At 44.6% G+C, this 25,358-nt stretch overlaps 1 protein-coding gene across 1 annotated transcript; it reads right to left on the bottom strand.

Moving 5' to 3' along the window:
* On the bottom strand, nt 1–24,682 carry Glod5 (glyoxalase domain containing 5). The gene is made up of 5 exons (XM_034486175.2): nt 24,325–24,682; nt 12,627–12,723; nt 9,940–10,077; nt 2,259–2,414; nt 1–314 (listed from the first exon to the last, which is right to left on the bottom strand). The coding sequence occupies exons 2-5, from the start codon at nt 12,651–12,653 to the stop codon at nt 189–191; spliced, it is 447 nt and encodes a 148-aa protein (XP_034342066.2). The 5' UTR covers nt 12,654–12,723; nt 24,325–24,682; the 3' UTR covers nt 1–188.
* Nucleotides 24,683–25,358: the final 676 nt, after the last annotated feature.

The following is a 25,358-nucleotide window of genomic DNA, read 5'->3' as shown; positions in this document are numbered from 1 at the left end:
TGGAAAGATTCATCATTTATTGGAGTAGCATCAAGGGAGGCTCTCTAGACACAAAGGTTTGCACAGAAAGCTGTCTTAGGTCTCCTTTGCTTTGCCAAGTTCTCAGTTCTTCGAGGTCTCTGGGATTTATAGGAAATTAGGGGTAAGATGACATTTTGTGGAACAGAATGGAGGAAGGCCAGTGTCAATCATGAGGTGACATAGTTGGACACCTCAATGAGATTTCTGTCAGGATCTCGGAAGTAGATGGACAGAATAGGCCCCTTTGCTCCTGTTCTGGAGACTGGGCCCTCCTCAATGGGAACATCAAAAGCCTGAATGAAGTGAACAGAAAAGATAAAAATCATTGTCACAGATATGCGAGACCAAAACTTCATTATTTAAGAATCCCTTCTTGGGCTGGAGAGACGGCTCAGTGGCCAAGAGCCCTGGCTGCTCTTACAGAGGTCCTGAGTTCAATTCCCAGCAACCACATGGTGGCGCACAACCACCTATAGTGGGATCTGGCGCCCTCTTCTGGGGTGTCTGTAGACAGCTATTGCACTCACATACAATAAATTTTTTTTTTTTTTTTTTTAAAGAAAATGATTCCCTCTTGTTCCTTCCCTTTCCCCATGTTCTAAGGTTTGAACTCGGCCTCACGCATGCTACAGCCACAGTCAATATCTCATTCCTGGTAGTGACCCAGACTACATCACTGTACTCCAGATGGCTGGCCTTGGGAAGAAGGTATCATTGCCATGCATCTCCGTTTCCTCGTTTATAAAATGAGGGCAGCAGTAGTGTTAGTGAGCTAGAATTTAAACCCAAGGCCTGGATCAATTTACATTCTTTTCCCCCTTAATAGTACTGGGGATTGAACTTACAGCTTCCTGTTGGCCCAGCAAGCAATTCTACCACTGAGCTACATCCCCAGCCCTGAAACTATTGGTGTTAGTTGCTTTGTCTCTATGCCAAAGATAAAATGGGGCTTTCAAATACTTGGTGGAAATATCATTTCCTCTTTATATAAAAAAGATATCAAAGAAGTCACATATAATCTTCTTTATTACTATTGTGTGCATAGGATGTGTATGGTGTGTGTGTGTGTATGTGTATGTTTATGGCCTGTGTGTGTGTGATGTGGGTGTGCATGTTGTGTATGTGTGTGTAGATGTCAGAGGACAACATTATAGAGTCAGCTTTATCTTTCATTTTATGTGGATTCCAGGGATAACTCAGGCTGTTGGCTTGTGTGGTAAGTCCTTCTGCCTGCTGAGCCATCTTGCCAGCCCAGATAAAAGTTTTGGGTTTTTTTTTTATTTGTTTGTCTGTTGTTTGTTTGTGTTTTTTTTTTTTTTTTTTTTTTGAGACAGGATCTTACTATATAGCTCTGGCTGTCCTGGGACTCCCTCTGTGTAGACCAGGCTGATCTCTAACTCACAGAGATCTGCCTGCCTCTGCCTCCTGAGTGCTGGGGTTAAAGGTATACATCACCACACCAAGCTTCAGATATAAATTCTTATAAGGATGAATAATGATAGATTTTTGTCAGTGTTGAGGGATGAGACTTGGGGCTTTGTGCATGCTGGGCAAGAACTCTACCACTGAGCTATACCACCTAATATTTCCTTTTCCAATAACAAAGCAAGACTGATCGTGTGTGTGTGTGTGTGTGTGTGTGTCTGTCTGTCTGTCTGTCTGTCTCCTTAGCCTCCAGAGTGCTAGGATTAATGGCCTGCCACACAACTGTCTAGCTCTGATCATATTTTAATGTCTTTTTAAAGATATTAACATGACATAAGATTATGTCTAAACCTCCTTTATGAATACTCTTTTAATTTTGTAAAAATCATTATATTAGAAGACTTGCAAATAAACAAAACTTCAAGCACCCAAATTAGCCAGACCCTACTGTATTACTACCGCTAAGTCTGTATCAAAGTTTTTGTTGTTTTAGTTTTGATGGTGGGTAAATGTATAAAATATATTCAATACCGACTTATGTGTAAAATTTCACACGAAGCTCTACAGTTCTGGGTGCCCATTCTAACTGTATGGGTGGGTGTTCATTGAGTTGCGCTTCTTTTTAAAATCCATTTGGTTACATGAAAGTGACATCAATCAAAAGAACAAGTAGATAATCTTGGGCAGGCGGGATGTGGATGTGATGGGGTCTGTCAGGTCTGAGGTTTGAGGAAGACCTGGCTTTTGGGGTCATATCTCTATCTCCAGAGTATTCGCAGTAGCTTTCTTAATAAGCATGGCACTGTGCTCACCTGGAGGCGCTTGATCACCTCCTCCAGAGGTGCTTCTGTGATCAAACAAACATCCAAGGAGCCTGGAGTGGGGTGAGCTGCTTTGGGATCAAATTCCTTTCCCACCTCGTGTAAGTTAAATTTTTGGTCTCCGAAACACAATGCTTTCCGGTCTCCCTGTTTAGGATCGAGAAAACAACAGAATTAAGCTGCTTAGAGGAGTCTGAACTAAAGATGCCCTACCCACTGCAGAAAAGGAGACAGGACTGCCGTGCGCTAGCCCTTACTCCATCTAGCAGACTGTGGTTTAAAAAACAAAACACCTAATTAGTTTGTGTCGGTCTGTGCACACCTATGTGCACATGCAGAGGCCAAAAGAAGGCGTTAGATTCCCCAGGGATGGAGTTTACCGTGTTTGTGAAAAGCCTGACTTCTTACCTGGATACTAGGATCTGAACTCCGTCCAGTCTTCATAACTGAGCAGCTGGTACTTTCAACATCTAAGCCATCTATCTCTCTAGCAGATCTTAGGAATCCAAGGCCAACCTGGTCTACAGAGAGCGTTCCAGGTCATCCAGGACTACATAGTGTGACTGTCTCAAAAAATATTTTTACATGTATTTGTATGAAGGTGGATATTGTGTGCTATGGCACATGTGCAGAAGCTAGAGGACAACTTTCAAAATCCATTTTCTCCTTCCACCATGTGGGTTCCCAGGATCTAATTCAGGGATGTAGGTAGTCAGGCTTGCTGCTGTTGGTGCCTGTACCCACCACCACCACCATTTTCTCAAAGTCTGATGTGATCAGGGATAGCCTTAAACTCACTGTGTATCAGAGACTGCCCTTAAAGTCCTGATCTCCTTGCTTCCAATCCCCATATACACAGAAATACATGTCCTGCCATGCCTGTGAGTTGTACAGGCAATTCCACTGGCCTGCTCTCGGGGACCTAGCAGTTGCTTACGTCATCACCTGCTGCCAGCGGTTGCCTAGACTATCCTGAAACTCTTGGGCTCAAGTGACGCGCCTTCCCATTTTATTTTATCTTATTTTATTTTCCTTGTAAGAACAACAGCCAATGGTATGTCCCCAAGCTTTGTAAAAAAAAAAGTCCATCTCGAGCCAGAGTGGTGATACACTTACATTCCCAGCATTTAGGACTCTGAGTCAGGAGGTCGACTTCACCTTGGGCTCCACAGAAAGAACCTTTTGCTTCCCCCCCCCCTCAAAAAAAACAAAACAAAATCAAACGAAACCAAGCAAACAAAACCCACTCATTATGTCCCTGATACCCCCCCCCAGCCCTCCCCAGGAGGCCATTGTGTAAGAGAGAGCTTATTAGTTTCCCTCAGCAGTGAGGTGGTTGCTGGTGAGGCTTCTAGGAATCCCCCTGCCCCCACTGAGCCGGGACTTTGTCCCTATTCATTTCCTCCTAATGACACATTCATCTGGCTGTTTCTTCAATTGAGAGAAAAAGGCAGCTGTCTCCTTTAACCCAGTGGTAGCTCTCTCCTCGGGCCCCCGCCCAAGCACGGGCTCTAACTGACGCAAGACTATTTCTTCTGGTTTAAAAGGTGGATTTATTTTTATGTTATGTGTGTGGGTGTTTTGTCTACATGGATGTGTGTGGACCATGTATATGCCTGGTACTCAGGGATGTAAGAAGAAGATGCTGCGATCCCTGGAACTGGAGTTACAAATGATTGTGAGCTACCATGTGGGTGCTAGGAACTGAACCAGGTCCTCTGGCAGATCAGCTCTTAGGTGCTGAACCCTTATTGCTCCATTTCCCATCGTCTTGTACTTTCTGTCCTCTTTCGGCCAAGACAGAGGAGCATTTAGCTCGACAGTATTAACTTTAGTTCCTCTGTTGGCTTCTTTCTAGTTTTTAAAAAACTTCATTCCATGTGTATTTTTTTAGGGAACTAGGGAATAAAATAAGGCTTATTTTTCTAGATAACCCCTGTCACCTTGGCTTCTTTACGCCCTTCTGTCTTTCTCCCTCTTAGCACTTGGTATTTCTTTTATAATTTCACCATCTCTTTCTCCACTCCGACAATGGATACTACATCCAGACAGTATTGTCCTTTCCCACCCAAAGGGCAGTCTGGCCCAGTGGATAGTTCTGTCTAGGCTGTTGCTTTTAAATATCTGCTTCAGGACCAGGGGTGTTTCCCAGCACTGAAGCATTTGCCTAGCATGTGTGACACCCTGGATTCTAGTCCCAAGACTGTCAGAAAGAAAGAAAAAGAAAGAAAGATAGATTGATCTTGTTTGTTATCTTCCCTGAATCTGATGTTGCTTCATAAGAAATCTGATTGTGGGGGGGGGGGGGTACTGGAGAGTTGGCCCAGGAGTTAAGAGTGCTTGTTGTTCTTGCAGAGTGATGTGTTTAGGGACCAGCCACAAGACATATAGAATAGAGTTTATTCAGAGCATGGGGAGGGGAGTTGAGAGGGTAGTAGAGGCAGAGGGGGGAGGGGTAGAGGCCGGCCATGAGCACGTGGAGAGAGTGGGAAGGGAAGAGAGAAAGGAGAAGGGGAGAGGGGACAGAGGGAGATCAAGAGAGAGAGGAGGGGGCAGGCAGCCCCTTTATAGTGGGCCAGGCCTACCAGGCTGTTGCCAGGTAACTGTGGGGAGGAGCATACCTGGCTGTTGCCATCCTAACTGTAGTTCTAAGGGATCCGATGACTTCTGACCTCTGTGGACAGTGTACACACATGTATATATGCATGCATACATGCAGGGAAACACTCATACACATAAAATAAAAGCAAACCTTTATTTTTATAAAAAATATATAAAAGGGGTATGGTGGCATGTGCCTTTAATCCCAGCTCTCAGGAGGCAGAGGCAGGTGGATCCCTGTGAGTTTGATGTCAGCCTGGTCTATAGAGTGAGTTTCAGAGCAGCCAGGGCTACATAGTAAGACTGGGTCTCAATCCCCCCCCACCACCACCAAATAAATTAAATATCATTTTAAACAAAAGAAATATGATGTTAATTTGTTTTCATACTTTTTATTTTATATATTACATTTTGTGTGTGTGTATTTGTGCGCGCCCATGCACTCGTGTATGTGCAGGAGTCTGTACAGGCGTTGAGGTCAGCTGGTCTGTGCTATCACTCACTAGCTTGTTCCCTTTAGCACTGGGCTGGTGGCCAGCAAACCCCATCAGTCCTCCTGTGTCTACACACAATGTTCCACAGAACTGGGTTTATATACATGCACTAGACTTCTGTGGATGCTGGGTACTTGAACCCTGGTCTTCATGCTTGCTTAGCAAGTATCTTACCTGCTGAGCTGTCTTTCCCAGCCATTTGTTTTTTATGACTTGGTGTTGGGAACACAGCTACCTTTCACTCTGTAAACATAGACTTTCCCTTGGCCTTGATGTTCTAAAGTTTCACTTCAGCATGTCTACAGGGAACGGAGGTATCTTATTTATCATGGACCCACGCAAAGCCAGTCTTGGCTTATTGATTGATGTGCTTAGTTTTTTCCTATTTTCTCTATTCCTATCCCCACCCCAGATGCCATTATCATTTTTCCTCATTGAAACATTGATTAAGTCTTTATTCTAATAGGCTGTCTCTATTTGCTCTTTTTGGAGTAAACCAGCTTTTAATAGCGTGTGCTGCAAGTCATAATGTATTTTGTGCACATCTTCTTGGTTGTAAAATATCTGCTGTTATTTTTCTGGAGTAATGTAAGTATATCGTGCTGTAATTTTTAGGTTTTGCTTTTCTTTCTTTCTTCTAAAAAAAACAAAACAAAACAAAACAAAAAAAAACCTCAGTGTGATCCTTTTAGGACCTGAAACCTGAAGAATGTCCAGCATGCTCTTATGTGATGCTCCTTTCTCCTTTCTGCATAGTGTCCTCTTTAGATTTTAAATTTTCACAGTCTGCCACTGGGAAACCCTTTTCAATTTATATGCTAATTTTTAGAGATGTTTTACATTCCCAGCAAAACAGAAGAAGGTGCAAAGCCTTCCCACATGCCTGCATTTACACAGAGGTCCCTGTTAGCGCCCTCCCGTGTGAGATCCAGATGTTGCGATTCCTGTAAGCATGGCTGAGAAATTACCCACCATTCCTTTGTGGCTGTCACGGTTCACCCCTGAGGAGGTGGTGTACGCTCCGTGTGCTTGCACAGTTCTCTAAGGACATAGTCACCACTGCTATCACAGAATAATGTCAAGGTCCGAAAATTGCTCAGTCTTCCTCTGTTCACTCCGCTCTCCATTCAAGGGTGGGCTGCCACCTATCATTTTGTTGTTTTTATAATTTTGTCTTTTCTTGCACAGGCAATATGCAGCCTTTTTACATTGGTTTCGTTCACTTAGTGATATATGTAAGATTTTTTTCCATGTTTCTTATAGCTTGGTTCCCTCTCTCCTCTGTCTTTGTCTCTCCTCTCTGTGTATCGCTGCATATCTCTGTTTCTCCAACTCTCTATCTGCCTCTCTGCCTTTATCCCTGTCTCTGTCTCTCTGTCTCTCTCTGCACTTCTCTCTTCTGTCCCTGCGAGAAGTAGCATAGATATTTTATTTATATATTTATATAGATAGATATTTATTTATAAATATAAATATATAGATATATTTATAGATATTTATTTATTTATTATTGTCAAGCATGCCAGCAGGCTACCCCAGCAGTTTTATTACCCTGGGGTAATTACCCGACTAAGGTCTTATTCCTGTTTAACCCTGTAATCCATGATATGGATCATATCATGATATGGGCATCTTTATAAGGTTTTTTTTTCTCTGCATTTACTACTTTTGAAGCGGTTCCATTTTTTTTTCTGGTTTTTCGAGACAGGGTTTCTCTGTGTAGCCCTGGCTGTCCTGGAACTTACTCTGTAGACCAGGCTGGCCTCGAACTCAGAAATCCACCTGCCTCTGCCTCCCAAGTGCTGGGATTAAAGGCGTGCGCCACCACTGCCTGGCCGCGGTTCCATATTCTCAAGGCAGTGTTATAAATCTGGGGACACCACCTCTTTTCCTTTTCACCTTTTCCCTGGAACCTTTCCTTTATCTCGTGCTTAATTGACTTTATTCTAAATATCTGGGATTTTCTTCTTGGGAACCACTCTACCTCAGTGTATGTAGTTCTTCCCAGCTAGCTTAATTATTATTTTATTGGGAGGGGGCAGGGCAGAGGAAAACGTCAGGTATCTTATTCTATCGCTCTGCAATTTCTATCTACTTATTTAATGCATGTGTATGCGCCAGGGCACATGTGTGGAGGTCAGAAGGCAAGTCTTGGGAGTTGCTTTTCTCCTTTGGCCATGTGGCCATGTGCGTGCGTCCCTGGGAAGGAACCCTCAGACTTGACAGCAGATGTTTTTCTCCACTGGGCCACCTTGACAGTCTTTATGACTCGTTTTCTCTGTCGATCTTGAAGATTTCAATGAAATCTAGATTCTCTTGCTTGCTGGATAAGTACTCCACCACTGAGCTACACCGCCAGCTCCTCGGCACAACTTGCCCCAAGTCTTTGCACCTAGCAATGCTTTATTCCATCCTTACCTTGGATTTGCAGCTCAATTGGACATAGACTTTTAAGTTGATTCCCCCCTCCCTGCGGAATCATTTTTCAATCAATTACATTTGTTTTTAGACAATTTCCACTTCATAATGCAGACCAGTCACACACACACTCTCTCTCTCTCTCTCTCTCTCTCTCTCTCTCTCTCTCTCTCTCTCACACACACACACACACACCCCTGCCACCCCTTCAACACCTCCCCCTCTTCATAAATCTCTCACTTTCATGACTACTTTGTTTAGTGCCCCACTGAGATTAACCAGGGGTGTCTCTATAATCGAGGGTTTAGAGCTACTCATTTGGGGCCTGGTGGGCTCAGTCGGGGGTACACAATTAAAGACAATTGTCCCTCCCCCCCAGAGTCTATCAGTAGCCAATAGCTCAGAGGTAGCAGGTAGTGCCCCGTGAACCTTTCCTCTCCATTGACTTCCTGTTGATAGTGCCAGTCTCTATGATAGGGCCCAGGCCAGGTGACTACAACTCCGAGTTAATACTTGCAATAACTGTATAGCATCTAGACAGTGGTATCTCATAGCCTTCAGGCTCTTGCAAATTTCCCATCCCCTTTCCCACAGTGTTACCAAGCCTTGTGGGGATGGAGGGGGGCTGGAATATCTTGTGCAGGGCTGGGCCCAGCACCGTTGTTATTCTCTGCATTTTAGGAAGCCTGAGTGTATTCATTGCCTTTCTTTGTAGCGAGAGGCTTCTCTGATTAAGGCTGGGAACTGCTTTTGTTCTGGGAGTAAGGACCACATGGAGAGATGCTGAGGCAGAACTGGAGGCGGGGCGGGAGTGCTTTCCCAGAATCTTAAAAGTATAGTCCTATTGTTTCCAGGCCTCTGGTGGGACTCCAGAACCCTAACATTTGCATCTTTCTTTTTCTTTTGTAGATGAGCCACTTTTTAATCTCTTGGCAAACTCTTAAGATTCACTCTTTCAGTGGGATGTTCTGCAATTCCCACAGGGCATATCTAAGTGCTGATATGCTGAATACATAGTTAACTCTTTGTGTGTACAGGCTGCAAAGTTCTTTTGTACTTTTTTTTTTTTTTGAGAGCAGGGACCTTGAACTAAGGAGGCCCCTTTCTTTACTTAGTTCTATGGTGCTTTACTCCTTCCATTTTCTTGACCCTCTGTCCGATTGTCTCCTTGTTTGTATTTTAGAATCTCTTTTCTCTCTCTCTCATATTTCCTGTGTCTGGGCGCTTGACGTTATAAATAAGATAAAATATTTTGGGCCGGGCTCAGGATTTGATACACGCTAGGCAAATATCAATCACAAATTCAATACAGCACCTGTGTAAAAAAAAAATCTCAGAGCCAGGTAGTGGTGGTGCAGCCCTTTATGTCCCCCACTTGGGAGGCACAGGCTAGCAAATCTCTGAATTCGGGGCCAGATTGGTCTACAAAGTGAGTTCTAGGACAGCCAGGGCTATGCACAAAGAAACTGTCACAAAACCCCCACCCACAGCCATTTAATTACATTTATAGTATTTATTATCAATTATTTTAAGACAATATTTCACCAGGCAATGGTGGTGGTACATGCCTTTAATCCCAGCATTAGGAGGTAGAGACAGGTGGTCTCAGAATTCACGGATAGCCAGGGCTGTCCAGAAAAAAAAAAACCCTATCTCAAAAAACAACCAAGTAAACAAAGAAAATAGCCAATGTCACATGTATCCCAGGCTGGTCTCAAACTTGCTAAGTAGCCGAGGATGATTTTGGACTTTCCATTCTCCTGTGTCCATCTCTCCAGTTAGGAGTACCTGCACACTTGGCTTACGGGGTACTGGGGATTGAACCAAGGGCTTTGTGACAGAGCTATATCCTCTGCCATAAAATGTTACCAAATTTTAATGGAGGAAGCTGGGGAGATGGCTCAGTTAGTAAAATGCTTGCTACACAGGCAAGAGGACCTGAGTTCAGATTCCTGTGTAACAGTCAGGTGTGACAGCATATTCTCTGAATCCTAGTGCTGTGGAGGCTGAAACAGGAGCCTCCCTGGGCTTGCTAGTCATTTGGTCTAGCTAAATCAGAGCTCTGGCCTACACCAGTATATGCAGCACACACACACACACACATACACACAACACATACTTTAATGCACTTGATATTTTGAATATGGGAACATGATTACCTTGAAAGTAGTGACCTCCATGCCCAGGACCTTGGAATAGAACATGGTGGTGTGTTCAATGTTCTTTACAGTCATCACAACGTGGTCAAGTCTACAGATAAGACATGGGGAAGGGATCTGGTTGCTGCTTCTCCGTGACTAAAATGTTAAAAACAAAAAAACAAAACTAAACAAAAAACAAAACCAAACAAACCCTAAACTCAGAAAAAGCCAAACTGCCGCCAGACACTTCTAAGTGCTCTTCCCCCTTTCCCTCACCTCCCCAAGCACTGTGATCCCCCTCATCCCTATTTCAAGAGAGAAAGTCCTTCAAGAAAACCTCTGTAAAGCCAGTGCCCTTGTGTGGATTCCTCCGAGAGGCAATATGGCTGCCATGTCAACCGTGTTTCCTTCCTTTTCCTCTTCCTAGACAGACAAAGGAGAAGAGTAGGACAGAGGAATTGGTCTCTCTTTCTCTCTCTTTTTTTTTTTTTTTTTTTTTTTTTTGTCTCTCTTTGAAGACATGACAAGATTCAGAGCAGGCCCATTTCCCCCCAGCTTCCTCCTTTTCTGATCTGCCGCTATAATTGTGGGAGCAGGGAAAAGAGGACCTTGGGCTGGGTGGGGCTGGGGAGCTGATGCAGGCAGAGGTGAGAGCACTGGCTGCTCTTGCAAAGGACCGGGGTTCAATTTCCCAGTGCTCACATAGTGGCACACAGCTCTCTGTATCTGCAGTTCCAGGGAATCCATGCACAGACACACATACGGGCAAAATACCCATACACACGTCACAAGAAAAGGAGGAGGAGCATCTGAGATGAAAAAAAAAAATTGAAGCCTGGGTGTGCTGCTGTACCCTATAACCTCAACACTTGGGAAGCTGAGGCCGGAGAATGAAGAGTTCAAGATCAACTAAGCACTGTGGTGAGACCTTTTGTCAAAAACAAAGTAAAGCAACAGAAAGGGGGGCTGAAGAGACAGCTCAGTAGTTAAGGGTGTATTGCTGGGCCTGGGTTCAGTTTCCTGCACCCACGTGGTGGTCCACAATTGTCTGTGACTGTACTGGCTCCTACAATCACTGCATACATGTGGTACACATGTATACATGCAGGCAAGATACTCATGCACGTAACAAAAAAATTTGGGTTTTGTTTGTTTTTTTTTGTGTAGCCCTGGCTGTCCTGCAACTCACTCTGTAGACCAGGCTGGCCTCGAACTCAGAAATCCACCTGCCTCTGCCTCCCAAGCACTGGGATTAAAGACGTGCGGCACCACTGCCCAGCTCAAAATTAACTTTTTTAAAGGAGAAAAGTCTGAGCATGTGAGCCATTCAGTTTCCCAAGTCTCAAACCCCCAAATCAACCACCTAACCAAAGAAGTAAATAATTGGCATTCAGGCCCCATGAGAGAAAGCTGTATATTTTGCTTTACTTTTTCAAACCTATTTGGGGCTCAGTGCTTACTGCTTTCCCAAAGGATCAGAATTTGATTCCTAATCCCCATGCTTGGCAGTTCACAAAGGCTTGTAACCCCCCGACTCCAGGGGATTTGGTGCCCTCTTCTGGCCTCTGTAGACACCTGCACGGACATACACATGAATAAAAATACTCCGGTTTGAACCTTTTAATGCTTGTTGAATCTGTATGAGCACCCTGGTTTGTTCCTGATATACCTAGTTTATGGTTTTCTCACATCTATGGTGTAAAGAGAAATTACTAGTATTTTCCGAATTTTATTGAAGAACCAGCCTTGAACATAGCCGATCTTTGTTGTTTGCTTTTTCTTTCGGACTCTGCTCTCATCTTTTTCTCTCTTATTTATTTATTTATTTATTTTTAATGGTTTAAGCAAAGCTGTTCATTTCCCAGCTCTGGTCACTGACTTTCAGGTTTTTTTTTTTTTTTAACTTTTGCAATCTATGCATTTCTTTTCTTTTCTTTCTTTCTTTTCTTTTTTTTTTTCTTTTTTTTTCTTTTTTTTTCTTTTTTTTTTTTGGTTTTTTGAGACAGGGCTTCTCTGTGTAGCCCTGGCTGTCCTGGAACTCACTCTGTAGACCAAGCTGGCCTCGAACTCAGAAATCCACCTGCCTCTGTCTCCCAAGTGCTGGGCTTAAAGGCGTGCGCCACCACTGCCCAGCCAGAGTTCTCTTAAAGGTTTTCTTCCAGCTGTCTGGGCCTCTGGACCTTTGACAAGCTTCAAAGTCATTGTTTCTTGGCACAGCTCTGTCATGAGAGCATTATGGGCATTCTCCAGGAGCCACCTTTGGACATGTCCACATGTCTGAACGGACTCCCGCTCCCTGATGAACCACCCAGAGAGAACAGCCAACCCTTAAACCTGGGCTCTCCCCAAGCCGGAGCAGGGCTTCTGCAGCCCTCTGGATATGGTTATGAAAAGGCCCAGTGAGCCGGGCAGTGGTGGTGCACGCCTTTAATCCCAGTGCTTGGGAGGCAGAGGCAGGTGAATTTCTGAGTTCGAGGCCAGCCTGGTCTACAGAGTGAGTTCCAGGACAGCCAGGACTACACAGAGAAACCCTGTCTCAGAAAACCAAAAACAAAAAAAAAAAAGGCCCAGTGAAAAGGATATTGAAGGACGCTAAAACCACAAGGGTGTCCCTGAGAAGGAAAGCAAGCCATTAGACCCAGGTTGGGTACCCCTCAGCCTGGTCAACACCCATGTCCCAAAGCCTCCAGGGCCCCCACACTTACCCGACTCTCAGATGTTGGATCCCACATCCTGACAAGTAGACTAGAAGGCAGATAATGCTACATGGCAGGTAGGTTGGGGCTGGGGCTGGCTCTGTGCCTGGAGATCAAGGGGCAGGAATGGGAGGTGTTAGCTGAGGACATTGGGTGGGGAGAGAGGCAGGAGGTGAAAAGCAGGAAGTCTTTAACTGAAACTCTGGGATACAGCTCAGCCATAGAACAGTGCTCAAGAAAACCCGGGTTTTACCACTAGCAGTGCAAAAGCAAGCCAAACCCTGATGCCTTGAAAATAAAAGCACAAATACGAGGGCTTCCTCTTTTGAGGAGATGAGGGTCTTGATACGTTGAGACTGGTCCCCAATGGTCCTTCTCTGTCAACCACCAGATGTGTCAAGTCCTGCTAATTCACTCACAATAGCCCAGAAAAACAGAAAACTGCCCATCTCAAGTGTTGAGACTAGCAGTCCTGTATGAGAGATCTTCCTTGTCGTCTGTGTTTCAGTATCTGCGTTAGAGAATTGCTTGTGCATCTGCTGCTGAGTGAAGATTTAAAAAAAAAAAAATATGGGTGTTTGACCTGCTTTTGTGTCTGCACATCACACTCATGTCTCGTTCCGAGGACAGAAGATGGCATTGGAATTCCTGGAACTAGAGTTACAGACAGCTGGGTTGTGAGCTATCTACCACATGCATACTGGGAATTGAACCTCGGTTCTCCAGAAGAACAGCAAATGATTTTAATGGCTGACTCATCTCTCTAGTCCCGAACTAAGATTTTTTTTTTTGAAAGTATCTCGCTGTATTAGGAGCCTCACAATTCCTTGGTCCCCTCCCCACCCCACCACTATTTGTATCACTTTCAACAAGCTCTCTTCTCTGGACACCATACTCCCTGGTCAGAAAACAGAGGTCTGCTGGGCACGCCTTTAATCCCAGCACTTAGGAGGCAGAGGCAGGCGGATTTCTGAGTTTGAGGCCAGCCTGGTCTACAGAGTGAGTTCCAGGACAGCCAGGGCTATACAGAGAAACCCTGTCTCAAAAAACCAAAAAAAAACCAAAAAACAAAAAAACAAAAAAAAACAAAAAACAAAAACCTTTGGGCTGGAGTGAGAGGGAAGGGGGGAAAATTTCAAGACAACCTGGATAAATCAAGATCATCTCTCAAAAAACAGTAGGGACGTGGGGCGGTGGTGGCGCATGCCTTTAATCCCAGCACTTGGGAGGCAGAGGCAGGAGGATTTCTGAGTTCGAGGCCAGCCTGGTCTACAGAGTGAGTTCCAGGACAGCCAGGGCTACACAGAGAAACCCTGTCTCGAAAAACCAAAAAAAAAAAAAAAAAAAAAAAAAAAAAACAAAACCCACTAGGGACATAGTTTAGCAGTAGCATGTTTTGCCTGGCTCCAGGTTCAATGGCCAGCACAACCAAAAAGAATTCTGTAGAGCCAGGCTTGGGGTACAGATCTGTAATCCAGCCTCTAGAAAGCCAAGGCAGGAGAAATGTGAGTTCCAGACCAGCCTGGGCTACAGAGTAAATTCTATAGTGAAACCCTATCTTCAAAAAAAGGGCTGGGGATGTAGCTCAGTGGTAGACTACCCTGGCAGTACCAAGCTCTGGACTTGATTACCAGCACTGAAAAATAAAGATGCAGGTGAATGCCTCCTCCTTCTATATGGACTACACAGGCAATCCCTGCCCCATCCACAAAACGACTACCATTTAGGGAGCTAGACCAACTGGTCTTCCAAAGGTTTCAATCCCCAGCAACCACAGGGTGGGTGGCTTATAGCCATCTCTAATGAGTTCTGATGCCCTCTTCTGGCATGAAGGTGTAATGCAGACAGCATTCATAGACATAAAATAAATCTTTCTTTTTTTTAATGACCATCATTGGCGTCAACTCCAGCTGTTTCATTTTAGATCCTTTCCTGTGGGTTCATGAGCATGTGCAGGCATGCACTCTGGATTACCACAACTGGCTCTCCTTTGCTTGTCTTGTAAAGGGCACCTTGTTCTGCAAGTAGACACACAGAGCCCATGTATCCTGCATATCTAGTGGGTGCTCTGTGTCCCATAGGAACCCAACATCATCCATAGCACTCAGCAGTTGTCATTGGGCTATGAATGCCCTTTGTTTGTTGTTCTTTTTGAGATGGAGTTTCTTTAGGTAGCTGTCCAGGATGGTCTTAGACTCACAGAGATTTTCCTGAGTGCTAGGATTACAGGACATATATTCCCATACATGAGTTATAAGATTTTCCCCACTCATGTTTGAAATTAAAATGTATGTATGTATGTATTATGTATGTATGTATGTATGTATGTATGTGTCACATGTGTACAGGTACCCATGGAGACGAGAAACAGATCAAATCCCCTGGAGCTGGAGTTAACAGGCAGTTTTGAGCTGCCTGGTGTGGGTGTTGGGATCTGAACTTGGGTCCTCTGGAAGAGCAATAAGCACTTAATCTCTGTGCCACAAATCTTTTGCCTTTTCCAAGGTTTCCTCAGCCCTATAAGGCCTGTGTCTACTGCTTCCCGCACTTACGGTAGTGTTAGGGATAGAGGTAACATTGTTGGGTCTGGTAGAAAGGATACTTCCAAGAAACAGAACCAATAGATGAATTTTTTAAAAGATTAATTTATTTATTTTATGTATGTGAGTATACTGCCTCTCTCTTCAGACACACCAGAAAAGAGCATCTGATCCCATTACAGATGGTTGTGAGCTACCATGTGGTTTCTGGGAATTGAACTCAGGACCTCTGGAAGAGCAGTCAGCGCTCTTAACCGCTGAGCCATCTCTCCGGCCCCCCAATAGATGAATTATTAAAGGCACTAGCTAATATTATTATGGAAGCTGGGGACCCATGAGAGCCAGAAGGACAATGATAAAAGTTCAGTTGAGGGTTAAGAGAACATACCCCAACTGCCAGCCCTCTGGCAGAAGGAATGAATTCCCCCCTTCTTCTGCCTTTTGTTCTATTCAGACCCTCAGTGAGTTGGACAAAGCCATTCACAAAGATGGAGGGCCATCTGCATTGCTCTGTCCAGGCCTCGGGCATAGACTTCAATATGCCCAGAAATAATGTTTACCTGGGGGGCATCTTACATTCCAGCTAATATGACACATAAAATTATCCAGCAAATCTCACCTGTGGTGGTTTGAATAAGGATGGCCCTCATAGGTTATTGGAATGTTTCGCCATTGCGAAGTGGCACTATTTGAGAAGGATCAAGTATGGCCTTCTTGGGGTAGGTGTGGCCTTGTTGGAGAAAGTATGTCATGGGGGTGGCCTTTGAAGTTTCAAAAGCCCAAGCCAGGACCAGTCCCTATCGGTTCTCCCTGTTTATGGATCCTGGCGTAGCTCTTAACTCTTTCCCCAGCACCATGCTGCCATGCTTGTGCCATAATGACAATGAACTGAAACTGTAAGCAAGCACACAAGAAATGTATTCTCTGATCATAGAAATTATACTGCTGTGAACACCATGTCTCTTCACAGCAATAGAACTGTGCCGAAAGACATACCCTTTGTCAACTTGGCACTCCTATGCATCTCATTAAGCCACACTAATCACAAAATGAGGGCGATAAATAGGCAACTGAAAGGGTGCCAGGTCTTTGCCCGGAAGAGGTGAAGTCCTTGAGCCATGCTGACTTTCCCCCTTGATATCCTATAACTTAAACTATAACATCACCAATATTTAAATACTGATAGGGAGAGGGCCAGGAGCTCAAGGTCACCTTTGGCTGTTTCATGATTTTGAGTCAACCCTGGCTTGCATGAGACCCTGTCTCAAAAATAAAACAAACATACAAATAAATAAATACATAAATGTGAAAAAAATTGAGGACTGGAGAGATGGCTCAGTGGTTAAGAGCACTGACTGCTCTTCCAGAGGTCCTGAGTTCAATTCCCACATGGTGGCTCACAACCATTTGTGGGATCCAATGTATTCTTCTGGTGTGTCTAAAGACAGTGACAGTGTACTCACATACATACATAAAATCTTTTTAAAAAATTTTTTGAGACATGATTTTACTATGTAGCCCTGCTGGCTTAGAACTCAAGTCTAGGCTAGACTCAAATTCACAGAGATATAACTACCTCTACCTCCTGAATGCTAAAACATTTTTTAGATTTGTTTAATAGTGTATGATACATGTATGTTTGTATACCATGTGTGTGCCTGATATCCATACAGTTTAAAAGAGGGTATCAGATCCCCTGGAAAGGAAGTGCCTGTGAACCACCATGTGGGTGCTGAGAACTGAACTCCCAGGACCTCTGGAAGAGTAGTCAGTGCTCTTAACCACTGAGCCATCTCTCTAGCTTCTGTATACTCGTGCGTGCACACACACACACACACACACACACACACACATACACACACACATACATTCAGAAAAATGTCTACATGTATTCTTTGTTCATTTCTCTTTTTAAAAATGTATGTATTTATTTTATGTGAGTACACTGTAGCTGTCTTCAGACACACCAGAAGAGGGCGTCAGATCCCATTACAGATGGTTGTGAGCCACCATGTGGTTGCTGGGAATTGAACTCAGGACCTCTGGAAGAGCAGTCAGTGCTCTAAACCACTGAACCATCTCTCCAGACCCTGTTCATTTCTCTTTTGAAGCTTTTTCTTCTATTTGTGTGTGTGTATGTGTGTGTGTGTGTGTGTGTGTGTGTGTGTGTAGGTATACATGCACATGTGTGCACATACATGTAGAGGCCAAGGACAACCTCAGGCGTCACCTCCAGTAATGCATCTCATGCCTAGAGCGTCCCAGCTCTACTGGACTAGCTAACACGTGATCCTCTTTCTGCTCTTTCCCATCACGGGGATTACAAGCATGTTCTGGGCCACAATGCCAGCATTTCCACATGTGTTCTGGGGATGAAACTCTGGATCTCATGTTTGCAGTACAAGCATTACACTGAATCTCCCTAGCCTCCGTGGACTGGTTGTTGATTTTTCTTTCTGTCGAGTTTTTTTTTTTTTTTTCTTTTTTTTTGGTTTTTTGAGACAGAGTTTCTCTGTGTAGCCCTGGCTGTCCTGGAACTCACTCTGTAGACCAGGCTGGCCTCGAACTCAGAAATCCATCTGCCTCTGCCTCCCAAGTGCTGGGACTAAAGGCGTGCACCACTACTGCCCGGCTTTCTGTCGAGTTTCTGGAATTCTTTATCTATTCTGGATATAAATCCTTGACCAGTTATGATTTGCATAATATTTTCTTCTACTCTGTGGGTTCCTTTTCCTTCTTTCCTTTTTTTTTTTAATTTATTTTTTTTTTAATTTTATGTGTGAGTACACTAGCTGTCTTCAGACACACCAGAAGAGGGCATCAGATCTCATTACAGATGGTTGTGAGCCATGTGTACATGTGGTTGCTGGGAATTGAACTTTCAATTTCAGGACATCTAGAAGAGCAGTCAGTGATCTTAACCACTGAGGCTCTCCAGCCCCTTTCCTTCTTTCTTTGTTTTTCTTTTTCCTTTCTTCTTCTTCCTCCCCTTCCTCCTCTTCCTCCTCTTCTTCCTCCTCCTCCTTCTTCTTCTTTGATTTATTTCTTGTATGTATGAGTACACTGTTGCCATCTTCAGACACAACAGAAGAAGGCATTGGATCCCATTACAGATGGTTGTGAGTCACCATGTGGCTGCTTGGAATTGAACTCGGGACCTCTGGAAGAGCAGTCAGTGCTCTTAACTGCTTAAATCCTCTCCAGGCCGATATAGGTTGCTTTTCTATTGGAGAACATATTTCTACCTTTAAAAAGTGCTTGCCACCAGGCAGTGGTGGTGCACACCTTTAATCTCAGTGCTTGGGAGGCAGAGGCAGGTGGATCTCTGAGATGGAGGCCAGCCTGGTCTACAGAGTGAGTTCTAAGACAACCAGGGCTACATAGCAAAACTCTGTCTGGACAAATGAGTATCTGTTAATACATAGTATGTATGGTGAAGGATTATTATTATTATGGATGATGTTGGGTTCCTATGGGACACAGAGCACCCACTAAATATGCAGGATACATGGGCTCTGTGTGTCTACTTGCAGAACAAGGTGCTCTTTACAAGACAAGCAAAGGAGAGCCAGTTGTGGTAATCCAGAGTGCATGCCTGCACATGCTCATGAACCCACAGGAAAGGATCTAAAATGAAACAGCTGGAGTTGACGCCAATGATGGTCATTTAAAAAAAAAAGAAAGATTTATTTTATGTCTATGAATGCTGTCTGCATTATACCTTCATGCCAGAAGAGGGCATCAGAACTCATTAGAGATGGCTATAAACCACCCACCCTGTGGTTGCTGGGGATTGAAACCTTTGGAAGACCAGTTGGTCTAGCTCCCTAAATGGTAGTCGTTTTGTCCTAAATGGATGGGGCAGGGATTGCCACAAAGGACTGTGGAGGTCAGAAGACAACTCTTGTAGAGCCAGTTCTTTCTCTACCTTTCCACGGGTCTCAGGGATATGGACTCAGACAATCAGACTTGTACTGTAAGTACTTGACTGGCTGAGTCATTTTGCCAGCCAGACTGCTTGCCTTTCAGTCGGAGCAGGAGCTGGGGAGAGCTGGAAGAAAGACATTGAAGCTGTGTCTTGTGCTACAGCTCTAGAATGTCAGTATTTGGTAGGCAGAGGGTGGTGGATCATACTTTCAGCTAGATATAAATTTTGAGGCCAGCCTGAGCTACAAAAGACACTGTCTCAGGGAGAGGGAGGGTGTTGAGGGATAGAGAAGGAAGGGAAGGGAAAGAGAGACTGAAGGACATTGAAAGCATACAATCTTTCAGCTCAGTTTCCTGTCTAAAATGGGCCATCCCAAAGTGCCAGTTAAGTGATTCTGTGAGGGCTGGAGAGACGGCTCAGTGGTTAAGATCCCTGACTGCTCTTCCAGAGGTCCTGAGTTCAGTTCCCAGCAACCACATGGTGGTTCTGGAGTATCTAAAAAGGGGGTTGATGCCCTCTTCTGGCCGGTAGGTGTACCTGCAGCAGAACACTCTTAAGTAAATAGATAAATAAATTAAAGAACAGAACAGATGTGTGTGGCTGGAGAAGATGGCTTAGAGGTCAAAAGCGCTAGCTGTTGTTCTCTTTGATTATGGTTGGATTCCCAGCACCAACATGGTGGCTCACAACTGTCTATAATTTCAGTCCCAGGAGGATAAGACAATTCCTTCTGGACCCCATGGACACTAGGTACATACGTGGCGCACAAACACACATGCAGTCAAAACACTCATACGTGTAAAGGTTTGTTTCTATTTTAAAAGAGTTTTAGAAGCTCCGGGGTGTGGGGAGCGGTACACACATTCAGGGCTGGGGCTACCGCTCAGTGCTGGGGCACTTGCCTAGCATGCACAAAACCCAGAATTTTATTCCCCCAAACCACAAAAAAGAGTTTTGCTTTCATAATTGGTGCTTTATAGTCCAAGACAGAACCTGTGCTTTCAGACCTTACACATTACATCCTGACTGCAGTTTTCCCTCCCTTCCTTCCCCCAACCATCCCGCTCCCCCCAACTTCCACATCCCCTCAGAAAAGAGCAAGCCTTCCAGGGACATTGACCAAACATGGCGTGACAAACTATAATAAGACCAGGCACATATTCTCATGTCAAGGCTGGACTAGGCAACCTACTAAGAGGAAAAGTTCCCACGAGTAGAAGAAAGAGTCAGAGATAGCTTCTGCTCCCACTCTTAGGATTCCCACAAAGACACCAAGCTACATAACCATAACATATATGCACAGGACCTAGGTCAGACCCCTAGAGGCTCCCTGATCTCTGTGAGTTCCCACGAGTCCTGGTCAGTTGATTGTGTGGGCCGTGTTCTCCTGGTGTCCCTGACCCCTCTGGTTCCTCAGATCCTTCCTTCCCCACCCACACAGGACTCCTCAGACTCCACCTGATGCTTGCCTGTGGGTCTCTGCATCTGCTCCCATCAGTTGCGAGATGAAGTCTCTCCTGCGATGATTGCGCTTAGCTCCAACCCCACAACACTGCAGCCAAGATGAACTGTAGGTGGAAGGGTTTGTGACTGGGTTGGTGTCCCAGTCCCTCCACTCAGACCTCACATTTTTATACAATAGCAAGAGAAGGAAAGATCTCGGGACAAAGGCTTTCTCCCAACAAGGCCTACAGATTACTCCTACTATCAGGTTGAGATAAACCATATCAAATGTTCCCCTCCAAAGACAAATAACTTTCCAAAGGAAGCAAGTTCTTATGTCTGGTTTAGAAGGATTATAATATCTGTGCAGTGGTGGCGCACACCTTTAATCCCAGCACTTGGGAGGCAAAGGCAGGCAGATCTCTGAGTCTGAGGCCAGCCTGGTCTACATGGTGAGTTCCAGGACAGCCAGGACTGTTATTCAGAGAAACCCTGTCTCAAAACACCAAAAACCAAACAAACGAAAAGAACAATAATCCACCTTTTTTGGTGAATTGGGTAATGACTTTGGGGGCAGTGGAAGGCCCCCTTTGCAGAACTGAGTACTTCTTCAATCTGTTCTGCAAGGAAACCCAGTGCACAGACAACTCCCAGTCAGCTGTCCAAGATAGTCTTGGACTCTTCCTGGACACAAGTAATCCTTCTGACTCAGCCTCCCAAATAGTTAGCATTACAAGCATGCACCACCATGCCTGGCTTCTTCCTGTTTAAACAGTATTTCCTGGCAATCTATTGTGTGTGCAGATTGGTGCCAGATGATTCTAGGAAACCATCAGAAAGCTGTTCTTTCACAGTTAGGAGTTTGGGGAGGGTGGGAAAGGGCAGAAGCAAAAAGCTGGGCGATAGATGGACTATAAGGTGACCCTCATTCTAGCCTGGGGAATGGTACTGCAACTGTTGTATGGCTTAGGTTCTATCCTTTGCTCTCTCCAGGTTGTGTTTTCTTCTTTTGTACTAGAAAGAGTTGAAATAAGCAACCTCAAAAGACACACAGCATGCTTTGTCGGAGGCTATAGACTGAGGCCAACTTTAGAATTTATGGCAGAGACAGCCATGCAAAGGGAAGGACCAGAGGCCACTTGGCTTCTGCTTCCTCTTACTCATCAAAAGCAAGAAGGGTCAGTGAAGGGATCAGGCAGGGTCTTTGCTGGAATGTAGCTTATAAAGTGCTGGAGCCAAGGAGCTCAAAAGACAGATAAGAAAGACAAAGTTGGTGCTCCTGGGAACTTGAGAGGCCTGGTGTGAGGGGTGAGAGGAGGTGGCAGAGAAAGGAAACAGAGCCTCCCTTTCCCAGGGTGCAGAGACTGCCTTCCAGGCTGGTGTTTTAAGTGCAGCTCCTTGGAAATTCCACCTTGCCTATCCTGGAGTTCCAAGGAAAAAGGTGTCATCCTGTTTGTGCTTCCGCTACCACCTGCAGGCCGAGCCTTCTTCAAAAAAACCCAATGCACAGACTCGCACCCAATGCCAGAGAACGCAATGCAAACACAACTCCCAGTCAGCTGCCCAAGGAACATCTTGGACTCTTCCTGGACACAAGTAATCCTTCTGACTCAGCCTCCCAAATAGCTAGGATTAACTACAAGCATGCACCACCATGCCTGGCTTCTTCCTGTTTTAAACAGTATTTATTGACAATCCATTGTGTGTGCAGATTGGTGCCAGATGGCTCTGGGAAAACATCAGAAAGCTGTTCTCTCACAGTTAGGGGTTGGGGGTTGGGGTCAGTGGTGGGAAAGGGCAGAAGTAAGAAGCTGGGCAATAGCTGGCCTACCATTCTCAGGCTTTACAGGAGACTTCATTTCCTGGGTCTTCTAGTTTCTGGTGCCAGTCTTCCTTGATGTGTAAATTCTAGTGATCTATCTGTATCAGGTCCTGCTCTACCTTCCTCTTATAAGAATAGGGTAGGGGCCGGGCAGTGGTGGCACACACCTTTAATCCTAGCACTTGGGAGGCAGAAGCAGATGGACCTCTGTGAGTTCGAGGCCAGCCTGATCTACAGAGTAAGTTCCAGGATTACAAAGAGAAACTTAAAAAAAAAAAAAAAAAAAAAAAAAAAAAAAAACCAACCAGCCAATCAACCACCACAACAAAACACTGTACTGTAGTGGGGCTACAGAAAAGGTTCAGTAGTTAAGAGAATTTGCTGTTCTCAAAGAGGATCTAAGTTCAGTTCCCAGCACCTACATGGCTGCTCACAGCTGTCTGTAACTCCCGTTCTACAGGATCCAATGACATCTTTTGACATCTGTGGGCCCTAAGCAGTGTGTAGCATAATATGTGGGGCACATACATGCATGCAGGCAAACACACCTAAAAAATAAATGTTAAGTGGGGGGAGATAAATAAGTAAAATTTAGAAATAAAGGGGCTGGCTCTAAAGCCTGGTGCTAGACTGTTTGCCTAACATAGGTCCTGCCCATGTATGCCCAGCATACATGCATAGTAAAACAAAAAGAATACTTAAGATTGCATTCAGGACCCATCCAGATGTTATTTCCAGATGCTTAACTTTGGAAAAAAATTTAATGTGTGTGAGTATTGTGCCTACATGTATGTCTGGTACCAGTAGAGGCCAGAAAGAGGCTGAGGCAGGAGGATTGTGAATTTGAGGACAACCTATGATATAGAGAGTGAGTTCTAAATTAGATCGCCTGGGTCACAGAGACTCTGTCATTCAAAATGAAGCAAAATGCCAATTTATGGGATACACTGTAAGCTTTAGCTACACTGCACAGTGGTCACGGTGGGGCTATGCAACATGCCTGCCATATGTTCAAGTCCTTGTACCGCCGAAAGTTCATGTTTTCATTAACATACGGTTTACACACGTTTATTATGACATTGTTAATGTGATATGTGCTATTTGGCTATAAAGAAGAGCGAAATGGAATTCAGCTATAAAGAATTAAATCATGTTATTTGTAGCAAAATGGCTGGAACTGGAGGCTATCATGCCAAGTTAAAAAAAAAAGGTGAGTACCAAAAAACCCTTTTCATACAAGAAAGCCAGGGTTAAAGTAGGCTTGATTTTATTTTATTTTTTTTGGTTTGTTGAGACAGGTTTTCTTTGTGTCACCCTGGCTGTCCTGGAACTCGCTCTATAGATCCGCCTTCATCTGCCTCTTGAGTACCAGGGTCAAAGGCATGTGCTACCACGACCCAGCAAAAAAAATCTTATTGCTATGAGAGTATGGCTCCATTGTTTTGGGGAGGTTGCTTGTTTTCGAGACAGGGGGAGGTCCCTCTATGTAGCTCTAGCTGTCCTGGAACTCAACTCTATAGACCAGGCTGGACTCAAACTCATAGACACTGGTCTGCCTCTGCCTCCCAGGTGCTGAAGGAACGTACCACACTATGTCTGGTCTAAATATGTCCCAACTGTTACATGAGAGTATGAGCTGTTAATACTATCATTCATAACTTTATTATTTATTATTATGGATGTATGCATGATATGTGAGTATGGCCACACATGCCACGACACATTTGTGGCTGTAGAGGACTGTGGCGTGGGTTTTCCTCTTCTATCTTTAACTGGGTTTTAGAAATAGAACTCAGGGCAACAGGCTTGCACAGCAAGTGTTTTGACCTATGGTGTCATTTCACCTGTCTTACCATTCAGAATGCGGAGTTGAGAAAATATTAACCAGTCATATTCAGTTAGGTGAGGTCAGGTGGCAAATAGGGATCTGCGGCAAGGGAAGGGGTAGCTGGAAGTTTGGGGGTACACACTTACCAAAGAGCCATGAGACCACGCACAATACGAAGAATGTGGGTGTGATTTCTGAACCTCTGGGTGGAATTACAAAAACATCTGCCCACAGTCCTCTCCGGGTTTTCCAGACGTGCAGAGAGATCAGTTCGTAGAAGATAAAGAAAGAGGCAGAGACAGAGTCACGGTGGCTGCAGAGTCCCATGTTCTCGTGAAAAAGCCCAGCTTAGCAGTAGGTTCATGCATCATGGGAGAGCCCAGGACCTATCCAGAGGGGCAGCTATAGCAGCTGCAGTGTAGGCCACTGTCACTATCCAGGTGCAGCTCTCTTGTAGCAAAGCAAAAGCCACAGAGATTCAAGAGAGAATCTTTTACTGTCTTTTTCTTATGGTCCTAGAGCCTGAATCTAGGGCTTCACGCAAGTTAGCCAGTATAAAAACTTTTCTACATTTAGCGTCATATTTTTTAATGTGTCTGGATGTTTTGCCCGCCTGTATATCTGTGCACCACCATATGTGCTTTCAAGTGCTGAGCCATCTATCTCTCCAGCCCTTTCTTAGATGAATTTTTTGAGACAAATTTTCATGTAGCTGAGACTAGCTTTACACTTTGTCTGTTGGAGAAGATAGCCTTGAATTCTTGATCCCCCTGCCTCTGCCTCCCAAGTGCTATGGTTATAGCCATGTGCCGCCCCACGTGGCATTGAGACTATGTTTAATGATCGGCCACTATTAAATAATTTATTTTTTTTTCTTTTTGAGATGAACAGGGTCTTGCTATGCAGCTCTGGCTTGCCTGGAATTCACTATGTAGACCAGGATGACACACTTCTGTCTTCCAACTGCTGGGATTAAAGGCATATGCCACCATGCCAGCTGTTCTGGTTTTTACATTGGGTCTTTCTGTGTGTTTCAGGTTAGACTTGAACTCAAAATCCTTGTACCTCAGCCTTGTAAGTGCTGGGATTACAAGCATGCAACACCCCCCCCCCATATCCTTTGTTTTGTTTTGAAACAGAGTTCTATGCAGCCCAGGGTTAGGTCCTCCACCATAGCCAA

Source organism: Arvicanthis niloticus, chromosome X, assembly GCF_011762505.2.
Source record: "Arvicanthis niloticus isolate mArvNil1 chromosome X, mArvNil1.pat.X, whole genome shotgun sequence".
In the NCBI taxonomy this organism is placed as follows: Eukaryota; Metazoa; Chordata; class Mammalia; order Rodentia; family Muridae; genus Arvicanthis; species Arvicanthis niloticus.
This window is presented reverse-complemented; position numbering and strand designations above follow the sequence as displayed.